The following is a 17346-nucleotide window of genomic DNA, read 5'->3' as shown; positions in this document are numbered from 1 at the left end:
GGGAAGCAGACACAACATAACCCTAACTTGTTAAAGGATTTAAGTACCAATCTATTCATCCAACTTGTACATATCATTAGCATATTTGGCACATGATCCAGTATCATAATTCTACACAAGCTCTTCAAATAAATGTCTGTGTCTTGAGCTTTTAAATACCACATGCATGTTCATCAACTAGTTCAACTTTCTTTGTTTACTATTTAAAGCTGGGCATAAAAATCATGTTTGGTACAAAACAGTTGGTGACAGCGATTGTTGAGAGCATAAGTCAGAGAAAACTGCTCCTTTCAAATAAACTGCAAGCCATTGTTCTTTGGCTGCCTCTGCATTTATAAAAGTGTTTACCCAAGGCAGAAGAAGCATTATATTTGTCTTCATTTAATATCGTGTTATGTACTTAAACTGTTAATCTTACCTTGACCTTCTTGCTGGCTTCTCGCCCTGAACCCTTTAACCTCTTAGAAGAGGAGAAAGTATACTCAATGTCTCCTTCTTTAAATTCATAGGGATCATCTCCAGTCTCCCGTAGTGCCTCCACGCCTGGCTGGTCAAACAGGCCCAGAGTGTGGATGTGGTCCCTCACTCGCTCTTCTGAGATCTTAAATCTCTTCTGAGTCTGTGTGTAAAGTCTGGGGGCGAAACAAACAAACAAACAAATATACTCATTCATTCATTTATTTTCTATACCGCTTAGTCTAATTAAGGGTTGGGAGGAAGCTGGAAACTATCCCAGCAATGGACGGGTCCATCACACGACAAACACATAAAGCAGCGATTTAATATTGTTCTTATTCATATGTTCTTTGTGTCATTATATGTCACATGTTCCTAAGATGAGTCACATGATTTTATGAGGTTTGTCAGATATTGTAACTCCAGCACAACTTTAAAACACATCCTCACTTGTTTTGTAATACATATGGTTTAGGTTCTGGTAGCATTTTTCTCTGGATAACAAAGTCTCTTTATCTGCACCCTTTGCTACTCTTTGCCCTTTCCACACCAAATGCAACTATCTGTTTGCAGCCCTCCTACCTTTTCAGTGGAGCTCCTTCAGCTATTGCTTCTGTTTTCATTTCCTCTTGTTTATCAGTGGGGAGTTCAGGGGGTCTAAAGTCAGTCTTATCAGTCCTGGGAGTTCTGAAGCCTCTCCACCATCCAGCCCCGTTTCCCCTCTCCCTCAGGAGAGCTGCATACACAGCTGTCTCACTGGTAATCACTCCCAGTCCTGAAACCTCATCTGAACACACAGGCATATCCACAGGGGCATCCGGAACCTCTGGGTCTTGTATCCTAGGGTGTGGGCTGAGAGTGGGTGGGAGTGGAGACATTGGTGAATGGAGAAGGGATTCAGAGGGTTTTCTACCATTGGAGAGGGGCTTGGAGTACTTGCAATCTGGCAGAGAAGCTAGGGGCTCCATGGGTGGCTCAAGTGCAACAAGGCCTCCAAGCTGTGGCCCCCCAGATGAGTCTTGTTCCAATGGGGTCTCCTGTGTGACAGATAGACGATGGTGGAAGGGAATCACAGCTGGCCGTTTGGACTGTTTGTCAGCTTTTTCTGTTTTGTCACTGGTCTTGTGTTTGGGCAGAGAGGGAGGGTATAATGAAGGGCCAGACGACTGTGTGGGGTTGGCACTAGTCTGAAGGTTGGCAGCAGAGGTCATAGTCACATTCAGTTTCTGCTGCTTTAACCTGCAAAACAAAAAAGTATTATTTACACAAAAAAAAAAAATCCATGTGGTAAAACGTTCGTAGGTCTTTGAACAAGTTGCTCAGACAAATGCAAAGAAGCAAAGAAGCAGTCAGTGATTTTAAAAGAGTAAAGGAATACAAAAGGTAATACTATCACTAAGCAACCATCTTCATCATTGCATCTGTAGACGTGACGAGATAATATTTCACACATAAAAAGTTCTCAGACTGAGTATAACTTGTGTGGATCTAAGGGTACCTGGAGCAACTGCAGGGTGCTCTCGCTCCCAGATCATTGAAATTCCACGTTGTAACTCCATTTGGCACTTCCGTTCTCTGTATCACGTCACTTGGCGGATTTGATCTGCAGGGAACAAACAGATTCATAAGGACATTTGCTCAGCTTCACTCATGTACTGTTAGGAAAATAACATTGTTTATACCAAACTGAGGGGATAAAAACTTTGTATTAACATACATGTGCTGAGGCTGGTTAAGATAACACTCCCTCCAGGCCTGATGCACCACCTGACAAGTCAGCTTCTTCCCAGAATGCTTTGGGCTGATACTGGGGATCGCCATGCTGCTGTCTGGTGTAGGAACACTGGAGACTGAAGTCACAAAGCCACTGTCCGCTGAAAAAGTAAGAGATGGAGCAGATGTCATGATAGAGGAGACTAAAAGCATTCACACTAGAGGTTCACATTTTAGGAGGGATGCAGGGGAAACATATGAAAGCAGCAAAAGCATTTTTTTTTTTCACCAAACGTTTGTTTTAAATCCCAACACTGAGAACTCCTTCATTTATTCCACTACTAAAGTCTTTTGGGGTGAATCAAATCATGCCTGTCACAAGCATACATTTATAATCTCAGGCAGCAGGGAAACACCACGGTTCCTCTTTTCTAGTGCTGTGCACACACAGGCAGGGCGACAGCTGTGGACCCACCAGCTGATCAAATCTAGCATTCAATGTTCTTCATGGGAAAAGGAAGAGGAAGTCCGATAATAGGAAATGTTTTCGCAGAAAGTCTCAAAACTAATTATGCTGTGATCTAATATTCTCTGTCATGTTTTTTAGGAAGATTGGCTCACTAACTAAACTTTAGGAGAAATAGCTTCATAAACATAAAAGTTGATCTTTAAGAGACTAAACATTTATGAACAATGCCCGAGAGCCTTACACAGTTATACTTGACCGTGGCCAAATTCTGAATTGTCACGTGATGACTGAATATTCCCTCAGAGAAATAACCCTATAACCACCATAACAGAAACAGATAAAAAATTTTAAAAAAGCACATACTGGTGCCCAGTCAGTAAAGTGTGTACTTCTTTGTCCCAGCCTCAGACTGCCACCCTTAATCCATACCCAGAAAATATTTGGTATATATTCATCCACCTGTTTTATTTGTGATTGGTTTTAAATTTTGCTGAATTTTATTCCAAGCATGTAAAGAAAGTGAACTGGTTGTGAGTCAAATTAACTTTAGTAAACTTGCAGTTCTGGATTAATAGTTTGTAGTTTTTTTTATGTTTCAGTGTTTCTGTGGTTTTTATCACATGTATTCATGATGTAATCAACTTGTCAGCAGGCAGGTTGGTGTATGTGCGGCTGTTACCGGAGCAGGGCTGCTCTGGTGATGTTGGCGGAGTCAGCGCCACACTGCAGTGGTTTGGCTCCTTGCTGAAGCCCTGAGCTGCAGGAACAGGTGGAGGCGGTTCCACTGGCAGGTCCCCCTGGGCAATCAGCACAAAAGCAGCAGGGTAGGTCATCCTCACTCCACCTACAAAGGCAAAAGAGAAAGAAAAGGATTCAATAGTATTAACTTACAGGATGGCTTGCTGCTCACGTTTAACTGTATGGCTCAGTCAGTAAAAAGGGTGCAAAATCATTTTTAAATGTAATTATTTTTCCCAAATGTCTTTGTTCACACAATTCTCTCTGTCAAAACGTATATGCTGTATTTATAGTACGTATGATATGTTTCACACATGACTGATAACTGGCTAAATACAGTAGCTATATGTGATCATATGCTCCATATCCATTAATTATCACACTTTCTGGAGCTCAGATAAAACATATTCATATAATAATAATAGTAATAATAATAATAATAATAATAATAATAATAATAATATTATTATTATTATTATTATTATTATTATTATTATTATTATTAATAATAAAAATAATAATAATAATAATAATAATAATAATAATAATAATAATAATAATAATAATAATAATAATAATAAACCTCCACACTCCATCTTTTAGTATCATTTCAAGCTTTTCTCTTTAGAAAGAAAAGCCACTGGTATCCAATGGAGCTTTAATTGTAATCAGGTCAAGCCGACGCTGCAGGATCAGACTGATTAGATTGTTAGAGAAACTCCCCGGAGTTTATACCTCAGCTTCCCGACTGCTCCTCTTTGTCTTATTCTCCTCTGCTGCCTACAAGTCATTTCCCATTTTCCACTCTCAGATGTGTTAAGAAGACTTTGAGCATGATCACAGTCAAGACAGCACACCCAGTAATGCCTCTGCTCAATCTGCTAGTCTACAAAGAAGCTGAGGGTAATCGATGAAATGTTGATTTCTCACTGTTTGCTTTAGTAGAGCTCCATAGCTGTGGCCTAATGTAATTCTTCATCATCCTCCATGCTGAAGGATCTGCAGTGCTCTCCGCCATGCGCTGCTTTGTGGTAATATACAGCAATAAATACAATGTGGATTTCATTGTGGTCTAACTCCACAGCACATCCGTAATTCTAGCATCCTTTTTTTTTTTTTTTTTTATTGCCGAAGCTTTTTCTAAAAGTTGTGCATAGCTTTCATTACTGCAAAAATGTTCTTCACTCTTTTGCATGATTTTGACCATACCTACAATGACCTCCACTGCCACATGACTGCTGTGTTCATACGCCTGGCTTGCTTCCCCTTTCTCACTACTTCCGTCTTTCTGCTGAAGCACCATAGGATAGAAGTAGCTCCATTCCTCCATCAGCTTCCGTGTTGCTGGGTCACTCATCTTGTAAGCTTGACCTGTTAGAGTACCACTTAATCCATACGGACTCAGAACCACTGGACAGAGCAAAGAAAAATTATGAAAAAATAAGTCAAAATGTGAGGAAGATGCAAAGCAGGACAAGATGGTTTTGTGTAGAAAAATAATAAGTCATTACTTTATAGAAAGTTCCTTTACCTTTCAAGTAATTGTCAATTAGACAGTATTAAAATGGCACAATATGAAGATATTACCAGAATCATAAACCTACCTAAGCAAAAATGTTATGACTGACCTTTTGAGGAAAAGCTAAGCACATTAACTAAATTACAATGAGGAAGAAATCACAGACCGTCTCATTCTACTCTACTAAACAAAAATGCTGTACTTTTTAATATTTAATATACGTTTTATCAGCATTGATGTTTTTACAAGATGACAAATTAACACCAAACATATACAACCCTTTTTATTATCATTAAATCATTTTAGTTTAAGCAGCACAATAGAAAAAATATATCTCTGTTAATAATTAAGTAATATTTAATCAAATACAATGCAGTTAAGTTCCAATTATGTATTGAATCTGTAGAAATATAAATCAAGATAACAAATAACTGAACTATCACGGTCTGCGCATTAAATCTATTTTTTATGTTAAGCATGGCTGTACACTAGTTAAAAAATAAATAAAAACACATAAAAACCCAAAGTGATGCACAGACTTTGAGGATCTTTCATTATAATATAGATTATTATTGCTGTTCTTTTATTACTGATAAATCAGTGCCATAATAATCATGTGCCATCAACTTGGCCTTCAAACAGATTTCATCATCATTGTTTGTTTTATTTTGATCTTAAATTAAAATAAAGTAACAGAATAAAACAAAAGGACAAGACAAGTCTGAAAAGGAATAAGAAGAGGTCAAGAAAATAATTTTTCTTAACCCTTTTAAACAATTTCATAATCAATGGTGCTATTAGTTTGACACATTTTTGTTCACAATACTGAAATATCAAATGGTATTACCTTGTACAGGTGAGGTGGAGGTCTGGGAAAGATGTATATGGTGCTCTGTGATGTGGTATGCAGGCTGGTGCTGGACAATCTCCACACTTGTGCAAACGTTACTCTCCCCATGGAGGAAGAAGGAGAAGGAACATGACAGGTGTTCACTGGGGACAGAAGAAGGTAAAGATTTAGAAAACAAATCCAGAGCTAGAGATTTAAAAACAATGCTGATTACAGAAACGTGTGGGTTTAAGCCTTCTGCTCCACTTCAGATTTTCCACAGCCTAAAAGCCAAACAATAATAGATGTTTGCAATTTAAAACAGATACTTCTGTCTGTCTATTTCCCTTAGATTTGATGTTACCTCACACGTCTGTGTGAGATGTGCCAAAAAGATAAATAGGCATATGACTTCCTTCCAGACTGTGGCATGACAGATGATGAGATCTTTTCTGCAAACAGCAATTCAGAAAGAAAACAGTGTTTCTTTGTTAAAGCCTGGTTAAGCTCAACTGTTATAGATCTTCTGCAGCTCCCACATATGCTTCTTATTGCAGGTATAAATTCTCATTTTGTTATGACTGATTGTGGTGGCTACATGTTTACATATCAAATGCTTGCTTTATTACACAGCCTCGGCATAGTTCATCACACATTGCTCTTTTTTAATCATGGAGGAGTAATTGTTGGTCCTTTATTGCAATCTATAAAAGTGGTGGGCGGCCTGGACCTAGGGGAGTGGACCTCCATTTGAGCCGTAATGGATCATCAAATTCAATAAAATGGCCAGTTCCACACTTGTGGCTACAACACCTTGAGCCAGATATCTCTAGTGTTGACCATGACAGCCTCCAGATGGCGCTTAATGCACCCAAAGGGAGAAGAGGCCAATTTTTCTGCTTCATAAACATTCCTGATGCTCGCAGAGAAAAGCCTACCCACAAGACAGCAGGTGGTTTGAACACAGGTCTGCACAATCAGTGGAGGAAGAGCACAGCTAAAGTGCATACATATGCATGCCTGCGACAAACTGGCACCATGGCACATGATGCCTTCACACCTTTAAGCTCAATAACCCCCACCCACCCAACACACACACACATACAAAACACAGCAGTCCATCATCTATGCCGTACACATCACCACAACAACACATGAGTCAAAATGCTTTCAATGTCACTGCCCTCCAACCTTGTCCTAAGCGCATCATTCCACCATATGAAGAGCTATATATAGCTGCATGGGGAAACAGCTGCAAGTCAAGGGTACCAGTATCCTTTCTACAAATACACACACACACACACACACACACACACACACACACACACACACACACACACACACACACACACACACACACACACACACACACACACACACACACACACACACACATACACAATTATCATTTAGGGATACTTGGCATCTCTGATGTCATATGCTTTAATTTATTCTGAATGTGTTGAATCCTCAGCGCAGTCATCTGCCTGCATGTATTGATGCTGTTTCAACAAGCCAATGTCCCAACAGAGCATGAAACAGCTGTGTTGGTCCACAGCATAAAACCTCAAAGTTTAATGATAAAAGCACAACAATTGCACAGCAACCACATTTTCTGACTTAAACATGAAGACAATGGTGGACTTTTACATTAGTTGCTGGTCACAAATTTCCATTTGGTTACAAATATCATTAAGAGAGAAGGAGCGTGATTTGAGGTGTCAGCCTGCTGAGTTGACAGAAGCCTTGATTACAAAATCTATCCTACATGTTTTACCACAGTCTTTTCATTTTTCACACTCTGGAATGACTACAGTAAGTAAAAATGCATTAAAAATAAACACGCTTGTGGTTTTAATGTAACAAAATATATGGTTAATGTTAGAAAATTAGACTTGGTCAGGGCTTATATGTTGTACTGTTTAGAATTTGTGGTTGCAGTCAAGTTATATAAATACAGTCCTAAAGATTTGCTGCCATCTCAGGATGTTTATAATTACGAATTGCGAAACGTCAACAATTTGGAGGTATGAATAGATGCACTTGTTACATGATTCACAGAAAAAATGGGTCAGCAATAAGAAAAGTTAGCAAGTTTTGAACTTTTGTTTTACATTTTCTACATCTTATTTTTGTTTTTACATCTTATTGAGCGCTCATCAGAACTTATAAAACATAAATCCCTAAACAGACCAGGCCAAACAGCATATGATCATAGTTAATCTTTTACTTCTCAGTGTTGTCTTTGTATTAAACCCAAACATGAACAGAATTACGTACTGGGTAACATTTATATTTTACTTGGTAACATACATGATTTTTATGATGCTGTATGTAAAAATTGTCACAAAACAACAAGTACTGATGAACATGAATTTTATAATTGAGGAGACAATGTTTAGCTGAACGACAGCATTTGATAAACAATTTTAATTCATGAAAGCAGGACAACTATAACATGAGCTCTTAAGCAACTGCAATAAAGTGCAACCAAATGCAAGTCAGGAAAAAGCAGAGCAACAAAAAGAGCATCAAACTGCAGTCTGACCCAGCTGGGTGATTGATGCTCCCTGTCCTTTTACAAAGGGCATTTTCCTGCACAGTAAGCTGCTGTGACTGTGTGAACACACTGGGCTTCTTGCATCCTCTGGGGCTTTTGTGCAGTTGGCAGGCATAAGTGCATGTGTGTGAGAACAGCAGACCAATATGTGAGGTGGCCCTCTGTGTGTGTGTGCTCGGCTGTATAAGTACAGGTATTAATAAATGAAGAGGAGTGATGGCTGAGACATGCCTAAGGGCTGACAGAACAGGAGAAGAAAAAAACCAGAACTGACTATGAAGGGGTTGGGGGGAATAAGATGGAGACACAGGGAATTAAGGACATGCCTGAGTAAGATTGAGACAAAATGAGAAAGTAGGGGGATAGAGAGGAAATTAGGCAGACAAGGAAGGAAAGACTGTTAGAAAAAAAGAAAAATGAAAGCAAAGCCAGTATGAGAGAAGGAAGGGGAGGTGAATAATTCAGCGTCCCACACTGCAATTGCTGCACACATATCGATGAGATCAGAGCTTTAATGGGTGGCTACTGAGCATGATTTTATGGTGAAATCAATCTAGTAATATAGAGCCAGAGAATACACACCCATATAAAATACCATCTCTGCTTGTGTGTCACTTTCATGTGGCTTTATCTGCACTGTATGTGTCTGGACTCTTTCAGTAGAATAAAATCAGCTTAATTCAGTGTGTCATATAGAACATTTATTAGATTTGGCATTATCTAATGCATGTGCACTGTGGGAAAAAAAAAACACAAATCTTGTACATCAATGCACACATATGACAGATTCTGAACATGTGCAGTGTACTGCATGCATGTTTAACCAGCACTGGCAATTAGAGGAAAAGACTTGTGTAACAACATGCATCTTTTCAACCCATCGCAGCATTACCAATCAGCCAGACAGCCAGCAGGGGAGGTGGTTAATGTCCGACATGCATCATCAATATAACAAATGCACACATTTGCTCAGGAAATAATAACAGTTTACATCACTGGGTTGCTTCTAATCAAGTAAAAAAAAATATATATATATATAGGAAAGATTAATATAAATAGAAAGATTAATATAAAAATAAACAGTAAAACAGCAAAGGCTTTTATCTACATGAAATAATATGATGTGATAACAGTGCTTACTAACAACAGCTGGTATGACTGCATTTTCTTAAGATTCTCTCAAATCTGGGAGATTAATCTACTTAATCTGCACCTTAATGTTCTGTCTGCCACCAGAGAAGCACCATTATCACTTATCCTCTTCCCTCTAGCTAAATCTTCCCACACAGCAACACGGGAGTAGACACTCCTCTGGAGCATGTGGACCAATATGGAGGATGTTTACACTCTTGCAAGCTCTTGTGAGCACCATGTATACACATCCTCCACAACTCCTTCCTCTGTACAGCCACAATTGCTGAATATATTCCATGCAAACAAATCCTACCAAACCACCAAACATGCATAGTAATGCTTGGGTTTATGCGGGTGCATGTAAATGGTGCTGCATGTACACATACAGCAGTACACAGCACTATTAAAAGTAACACAAGGCGGATGCACAAAGTTTGATGTATTATTCAGTGGCCCCCTGTGGGTGTCTTTAACCGGTGCTGCTATCACAATGTTTGTGCTCAAATGCTGTTTGTATGAGGACAATGAAAAGGTGCCATGCTCAAGGACACAAACTATGCACACTCAGGCTGTGAATAAGTATAAGATGCACAGAAAAAAAATATAATTCCATGAAAATTTAAACTTGTGCCATCACCTCTCAAATGATGCCAAGTGGAGACGCTTAAGTCACTAACCACAGTGGGAACATCAATGAAACCTACCATGGTCCTTAGCTTCATATCTGTTATAATTAAAAATCATGAAAGGAATCCGGTTGTACTTTACAGCTGTGATGTATCACCACCCTCTCTATTGATCCGTATATTCTTTTCTACTCCAGCTATATTTTTTTCGACATATTCCTCCTAGTAATGGGAAAAAATCTGGGGGATAGTGAATCATGAGTTCTCTGCTTTTTGCCGCACACGCATAGAACATACTCCAAAGGAGAAAAAAACAAAATAACTCAATAATGCAAATATTTAATGAGCTTTTTTACGACTGAGAGAGAAGTTTGTTGAGCTTTTGTCTTGAACTTTTCTCATGCAGTTGATTACAAGAAAGACGGAATAACAATGTGTGCTATCTGTCTAATTCCGCTTTAGTGCATTAATATTTTATGGCTCGCAGTATGTGTAGCCAGTCAATGAGCCACTGTATAAACGTTTAGCACAGTTAAATAACCAAATTCATTAGTTTAAGCTTAAGTGGTACGATAATTTCTATTTTCATTCCTATTGACACACACACACAATACATTCTGTCAGCCACCATTTTTACATTTATTCAGCCATAAAATACTTATCCATTCTGTCTGGCTGTCAGTGCATCTAACAATCTGCCAGTCTAAATGTATTTTTCTTGTCAGTCACCTTTTAATGTGTCAAAATATTCTGGCCCTTCATATTAGCCATATCTGGATTTTTACTTTTTTTTAACCACTTGCTATTATCTTCTCTCTCTTTCTCTTCGCTGTCTTTTCCCTTCAAATTTCCCTGTGACTCTTGATCACAAATGCCAAGTCCGGTAAAATGTGAGGCTAAAACGTCTTACATTTTATCAGTTTAGAAGATAAAGAGTGTGTGATTGTCTTGCACACTTTCATTACACCTGGGACTGGGTCTGGTTTTAAGTCCCTGAAAGCAGGAAAATAAAACTTCCAACATTAGAGAAATTAGGTCATCTGGCAAATTTCTTTTTTAACCTTTCATCTTGTTATATATTTGGGGAGACTGTACAAGACCCCTCTGGCTTCTTTCCTCTGCTGCCAATGTCCAATTGCCGTGGCATTTAAGTTGTGCAAATACGTAAGGGCAAATAAACAGAATTGACACTGGTAAAAATTTGCAAATATCTAATCCGTCTCCAGTATTTGGGCTTAAAATGAAGACATACAGCAATGTTTTTTTTTTTTTTTTAAATTATTTACATATTGATTCATCCATTGTGATTCTGTGACCTTGTTTTATGGCCTAAGACCAAATGTCTGTTGCCTTGGAGATGGCTAATGTGTCAATGTCACTTTTCCCTGAGGAGAGAAGAACAGAAGAGGATTGGATTTTGGAAAACCTGCTTCCTTCTCAGTCAAGTTAAGCCAGAAATCTTAAGGTATAAAAAAAAATTAAAGCAAACAGGAAACATTTGAGCAAGAAATGTATGTACTTCTATCTGTTTCAAACTGGATGCCCAGGAGAATGTCTGCCATAAAAACATATGAATATTAATCTATTATTTTTGGCATGAGCTTTTAGGCATTAATATTACAGACAGACAGACAGACAGACAGACAGATAGATAGATAGATAGATAGATAGATAGATAGATAGATAGATAGATAGATAGATAGATAGATAGATAGATAGATAGATAGATAGATAGATAGATAGATAGATAGATAGATAGATAGATAGATAGATAGATAGATAGATAGATAGATAGATAGATAGAGATATACACACACTGTGCATTCTACTTGGCACACAGAGAATTGACTGAACTAATGAGACAGCCAGACTGATACATCTATTCAGTCGTCTATTGTAATAATTAATTTACGACCCCCCACCTTCTCTGATCCCCACCTCACCACCACCCACACTGAGCCTCCTCCCTGTGCTTCCTCTTTCTGATGCCTTGTCTTCTCTGCTCGTTCTGTATCCCTGTAATTCCCTCACACACTACCCTCAGCATCTGATGCAATGCATTACCAACCCAGAGTGCTTTCCTCCCATTCCGGCACAAAGAGAGCAGGAGTGTTGTGTTGGGTTTGGGAGGGAGGGGGCAGAAGGAGAGCATAGCTGGGGAATCTTCTCTTGGATGTACTAACCCCTACTGTGCTCCAGGGACACATACCAGATAAACACCAGATAAGCCTGACAAAGGCGGCAGTGCCAATGTGCAGGAGTTGGCATGAGTGTGAAAGCATGGCATGGATATTAACACCAAAGCGCCCTCTGTTGGGGATTAAAGGCACAATGTGGAAGTGAAGATGAGACAAAGGAAGTGTTGAGAGGGGTCATTGTATGCCTGAGAAATGTTCCCTCATGGTATAAATCCCTGATCTGAACAGGTTATCAAGACACACTGTCAACAGACATCACAGCAATCAATGGGAGAAATAATTCATAGCATCTTTGCTAGTGCTAGATAACAGGAGGGTGTTCAGGATCTCTTGTATACCGGTTAGCTGTGTATATTCACTGAAATAACAACTGCTATGCATTACTTGCACAATATGATCAGTGCCAAGGCCAGTCGGCCACGTGCACAAAAATCAATCTATATAAAACTTGTATTTTTTTGCACATGAATGTTTAAGACCATTTCTCCATCTCTGTTTCCTTTTCAATCTTTGCCTTCAGGATGTTAAAAATTCACAGAAAGAACAAGTCTGAGTTGGCTCAGCAGGGGCCGTAGAACAAATTCCAACAGAGCTTTGAAATGAAGTGGAATTAACATGATGAACAGAAGTCTCACTGGCACACACACACACACACACACACACACCCACACACACACACACACACAAATCACTACACATAAAAATCTGGGTGTAACTTTGAAAAGAGATTTTGTGCACTCATGATGATATATGCAGCGTCCTCACACCTCCTCGTTTTCCATATTAGTTACTGAATCCACTTTTCTTTTCTTATACAAACTTTTCTCTAATTTCTCAACAATGTCTGGTCTGGTAATTTACGCTTATACTTTACATTGATTTTAAACTCTCTATAGGGACAGTTTAAAATATTTTTAAATGGTAAACACTACCCATGTGTTTACATGGGATTTTTTATTCCTGTTTAATTCCAAATAAAGGTTAATTCTGCTTTAAACTGATGAAAAATGACCATGTAAACACGTAATTCCTAATACATATTTCTATTTAGAATCAAACTTAATTCTGATGTAAGTGACTGGTTTAGTCGCATTTTAATTCCGAACTATTTAATTCCTCTGTCATGTAAACCTTAATTCCACTCTAAGTTAATTATGATCATTCTGCACATGCTTGTTACCTTGTCTTCTCCCGATAACGCGCATTGTTTTGCCTCCCGTTTTCGGTGGTCTATCTTTCCTCTCCTTCTCAGTTGCAGAAAAAAGTCAAGTCCTATGCTCATGTTGAGCTGGAACTTCAAAATTATATTAAAAATAGCGGCAAAACTGGTACTTATTATGTAGTTTTTACAAGTTACAACTGAAAAAATAAGAAGCATGGAGGGAACTTTGTTTATTCCCGGCATACGTCATACGTCATGTGCACCAATTGCCTAATCAGAACCCTTCCCGACCTGCCGCTCAAAAGAGGAGGATGCGTTTCATGTAAATGTTATTCGGAATTATTATTTTCATGTAAACTCGTAGGAGAATCCGTTAATTCTGAATTATTTAATTCCAAATTGAAAAAACATCAGGTAACCATAGCCATTGATGCCCAAAACAAATGCACAAAGAAGAAAAAAAAAAAAAAACAGGAAAAGAACTAAACCTGGTCATTTTGTGTGGTCAGTACAAAGTAAGACTATTGCTATATTCCATGAATGTAACATGTTGTTACATGTTTATAAAGCCCACAGTTTAATAAAAAGTTTTAAATAATTTCAACTGTGTGCATTTCATTGAAATGAGTAAAGCAAACATTTCAGCCACTCAGGCTGATATTAATGAGGGACTGCCTACAAATACTAAATGTGACAGACATAGCCTCACCTCCAGTAGACCCATCTTGAGTTTAACTCATCAACCAGTCTCTCATCCAAACTCATTTAACCATCTGCTTTTGTTTTTCCTGTAACATTGTTAGCAATGTTACAGCAAGTTGTTGCACATCAGTACCCTCCACAATGATTAAATGCATTTCCCTATGAGGTGGGGGTTCATTGTGTCCCGATTGTTTCCTCTATATCAAAATAATTTTAAAGCTTTCATGAAATGGCTAATGCAAATCTTTTTTTATCTCCCCATGTTAATGATTTTCCAGTAAAACAGATGCAAAGAAGGCCAGCTCTGTCCTGACACAGCTAGTGTGCTCTAATTGGTCAGCCCCCTGGCTAGAGCAGGCCCTGGTTGTCATTCTGCATCAGATCTGCTAATGTTCAGTGTTGGTCTTTATATAGTGTATGATATGTGTAGTACAATATATTTATAAAAAATAAACCCTCAAAGGCTCAATAAAAGATATTTCAAATCTGTATTTGATAGAAATAAACAACTTGAAATATAAGTACATTGAAGACACTGATCCTTGTGAGCAGTGAGCTAAGTCCATCCCTGTTTGTCATGTAAATCATGCTCTTGGGGAGTGACTACATTTCTGAGACAAGACTGTACATAAACCAAGTTCATAACCAAGTATGGATGATATGAGTATATAGTTTATACTTTCATAAAGCTCTGTAAATTGTCTTGTAGTGAAATATGCTATAAAAAAAAATAAGCTTGCCTTGCTGAGCCATTCTCGTATCACATTCAACTGGTTTTAACTGGACCAAAAGGTGAAAGAATAGCAACAAAATTAAATAAAGGAACTTTTTTTGGACATGTTGGGAATTACCCAAGCAATGTTGCAAAATATAATGTTTTCAGCTGCTGAATGAGTCATACATTTAGTAAGTTATTAAAAAATAGGCACTTACGAATTAGTTTATAGAAGAAAGGGGAGCCCTATTCTAACTTTGGCAATTCTACTTACTCCTAGGGGATCCACAATAATTCCCAGGCCAGTTGGAGACATAATTTCTCCAGTGAGACTTGCGTCTGCCATGGGGTTCCCTCTTCACTGCTAAATACATCACAACATCAGCATCACTACATTCTTTCCCCTTTATTCAGAAAGCTTAAACACACCATCTTTGACAAGGTTGAACCGAAATCTGTTTCTTAAAAGTAATTCCCTCATTTATGATGGTAGTGATGAGCACTTGTAAATCACATCCTAGCCACTCACATCAAAGCCATTCAATGATCTACTTGCACAAACTGAAGTGTCTGCATTCACCTAAAGTTCATTGAGTTTTTATTCCTTTATTTAATCACGTCTGCCTTCAGAATATTTCAACATGAGAGTGCTTTTAAGCACAAATATGTCACAGCCACATCAGCTCTTCTCACACTAGTCCCCAGATCCAAGCAGGACAAGTGACAAACACACTTTCTTAATGTGTCAGACAGTGTGCCTCACTCAGGGACCTCCACCTGCTCTCAACAGCTACACTTAAGTTTGCTGCACATCACAGTAGACTGCACTTGTGTCAGCAACTTTCTAGAGCCAGATTCCTGTGCATCATTTGTTTTGTATCACATTTGAATGACAAAGCAATTTACAGCTTCTTGTTAAAAAAAAACTATACAAAAGCAATTCAAATAAATAAATGAATTTTGCACGAGCTGCCTTTAGGCGATACGAAGCAGATTTATAAAATGAGCTACATGACAGCTAAGTGGTTTCCAAAGAAGTCAGTTATTTAAAAGCTTAGCATGTAAAAATTGCTATGTTAGAGATGTGAGGGATGTTGCATGGTGATGATGTCGAGGGACTGAACTGTAAGATGGAACTATGATTGCTGAAGCAACAAGCTGCAGTGCCATTGCACCCACCCCTCTTTTTGCTATGTTTCAGTGTCTCAGTCCTTCTCCCACGCTGCCAACAGTTACACAGCAAGCAACACGCAAACATTCCCAACCTTCACCCAGAAAGAGGTCTGTATGTGTTCTGCTCCACCTCTGGATACCATTCACTGCTCTCGTTTTTAAGAGTCTCACACCACTGGTCCGCTGTTGGAATGCCAAGACGACTTAAATACCGAAACACATTAAAGCCAGTCATGTTGCCTCTCTGTGTCACACTATGAGTCGCTCCGATAATCACACACATTACTCAAAAGTCCCAGATGTGAAATTGAGAACAAAAACATGATCAAGTAGCATAGTGTAATAATTATAGAACACATGTGTCTGCATGTTTGGTGTTGTGCTTACCTGTTGCCCAAAGACTTTCCATCCAGTTCAGTTGGTTTGAAGAACCATTTCCCAATCCTCACGAAGCCTTTATCCATTAAACATCTGGAGCACAGAATAGAGGGAGAAGGAAATATCAGGAATCAAGTCATGAATTTCAGTACAAGACTAAACAAAGAAACAACTTTTACATTAAGCTAAGCAACTACAGACTTAGAGAAAAGACTTGCAAAACATTTTGTTTAAGCTCTTTGGTTGTTAGCCGCCATTACAATGTTCAATCATTTCAGTCGCATGGACTGCTCTTTACATAAACTGAGTAAAGTCTGAGATATGAACTGTCTGACAAATGCACGGGAAAAGGGAAGGTAATCTTCTGCTGATCTACTTCCCCCCAGATGATTTGTACTTTCACACATATCTTTCCAAAGCTCCCTTGCATCAGATAAAAACACATCAAAGATCAGTGCAGTTATACTCTCTGTCCTGCCATAATTTTGGATTCCTCTTGCAGACAAACACAGCCCTCTCAGAAGTTTGACTTCTCTCTGTGTGCAGGTGCCAGTGAAGTCCCACCTGAATCCTCTGACCTCAGTCTCCGATTTACAAAATGATTTTATGTAGTCTTTTCTGTTCAGCCAAGTACAGCTATCTAAAGCTTTCAGTCTCTGGCTCTGCCATCTTTAGTGGATTCTTATCAGTGTATTTGGCTTTCGGACCATGGCTGCTCAGTATCAGAGCCATCTTAATTTGTTAATGTCATTTTGAAAAAAAAAGAATGGCTGTCTAATTAGATCTGTACTGCACCCCGCCCCATTACAACTGTGTGCATTGTATCAGTGTATCTATAAGAAGGGCAGTCTCACAAAAACACACTGACAGGGAGTGAACTATATTACAATGTAATCAGTGGAACAGCTGCCAAGTAAAATGCTGAAGTTAATGCTGAGATATGTTTAGTTAAAGCTTCTTTTATATTTGATATC

At 38.6% G+C, this 17346-nt stretch overlaps 1 protein-coding gene across 1 annotated transcript in view; it reads right to left on the bottom strand.

Moving 5' to 3' along the window:
- The window catches only part of LOC306768414 (mediator of RNA polymerase II transcription subunit 13-like), an 86536-nt gene that overhangs the window by 11986 nt on the left and 57204 nt on the right, over window positions 1-17346 (bottom strand). Inside the window, exons 4-11 of the mRNA XM_079256769.1 lie at window positions 16382-16465; window positions 5743-5888; window positions 4586-4786; window positions 3318-3482; window positions 2174-2330; window positions 1955-2059; window positions 1039-1695; window positions 419-632 (exon numbers count right to left, since the gene is read on the bottom strand). Coding sequence (XP_079112895.1) covers window positions 419-632; window positions 1039-1695; window positions 1955-2059; window positions 2174-2330; window positions 3318-3482; window positions 4586-4786; window positions 5743-5888; window positions 16382-16465 — 1729 coding nt within the window. The remainder of the gene's footprint in view (window positions 1-418; window positions 633-1038; window positions 1696-1954; window positions 2060-2173; window positions 2331-3317; window positions 3483-4585; window positions 4787-5742; window positions 5889-16381; window positions 16466-17346) is intronic.

The sequence above is a fragment of the Telmatherina bonti genome (genome assembly GCF_933228915.1).
Source record: "Telmatherina bonti genome assembly, chromosome: 17".
Classification (NCBI taxonomy): domain Eukaryota; kingdom Metazoa; phylum Chordata; class Actinopteri; order Atheriniformes; family Telmatherinidae; genus Telmatherina; species Telmatherina bonti.
Note: the sequence above shows the minus strand (reverse complement) of the source record. Positions and strands in the feature narration are given on the sequence as shown.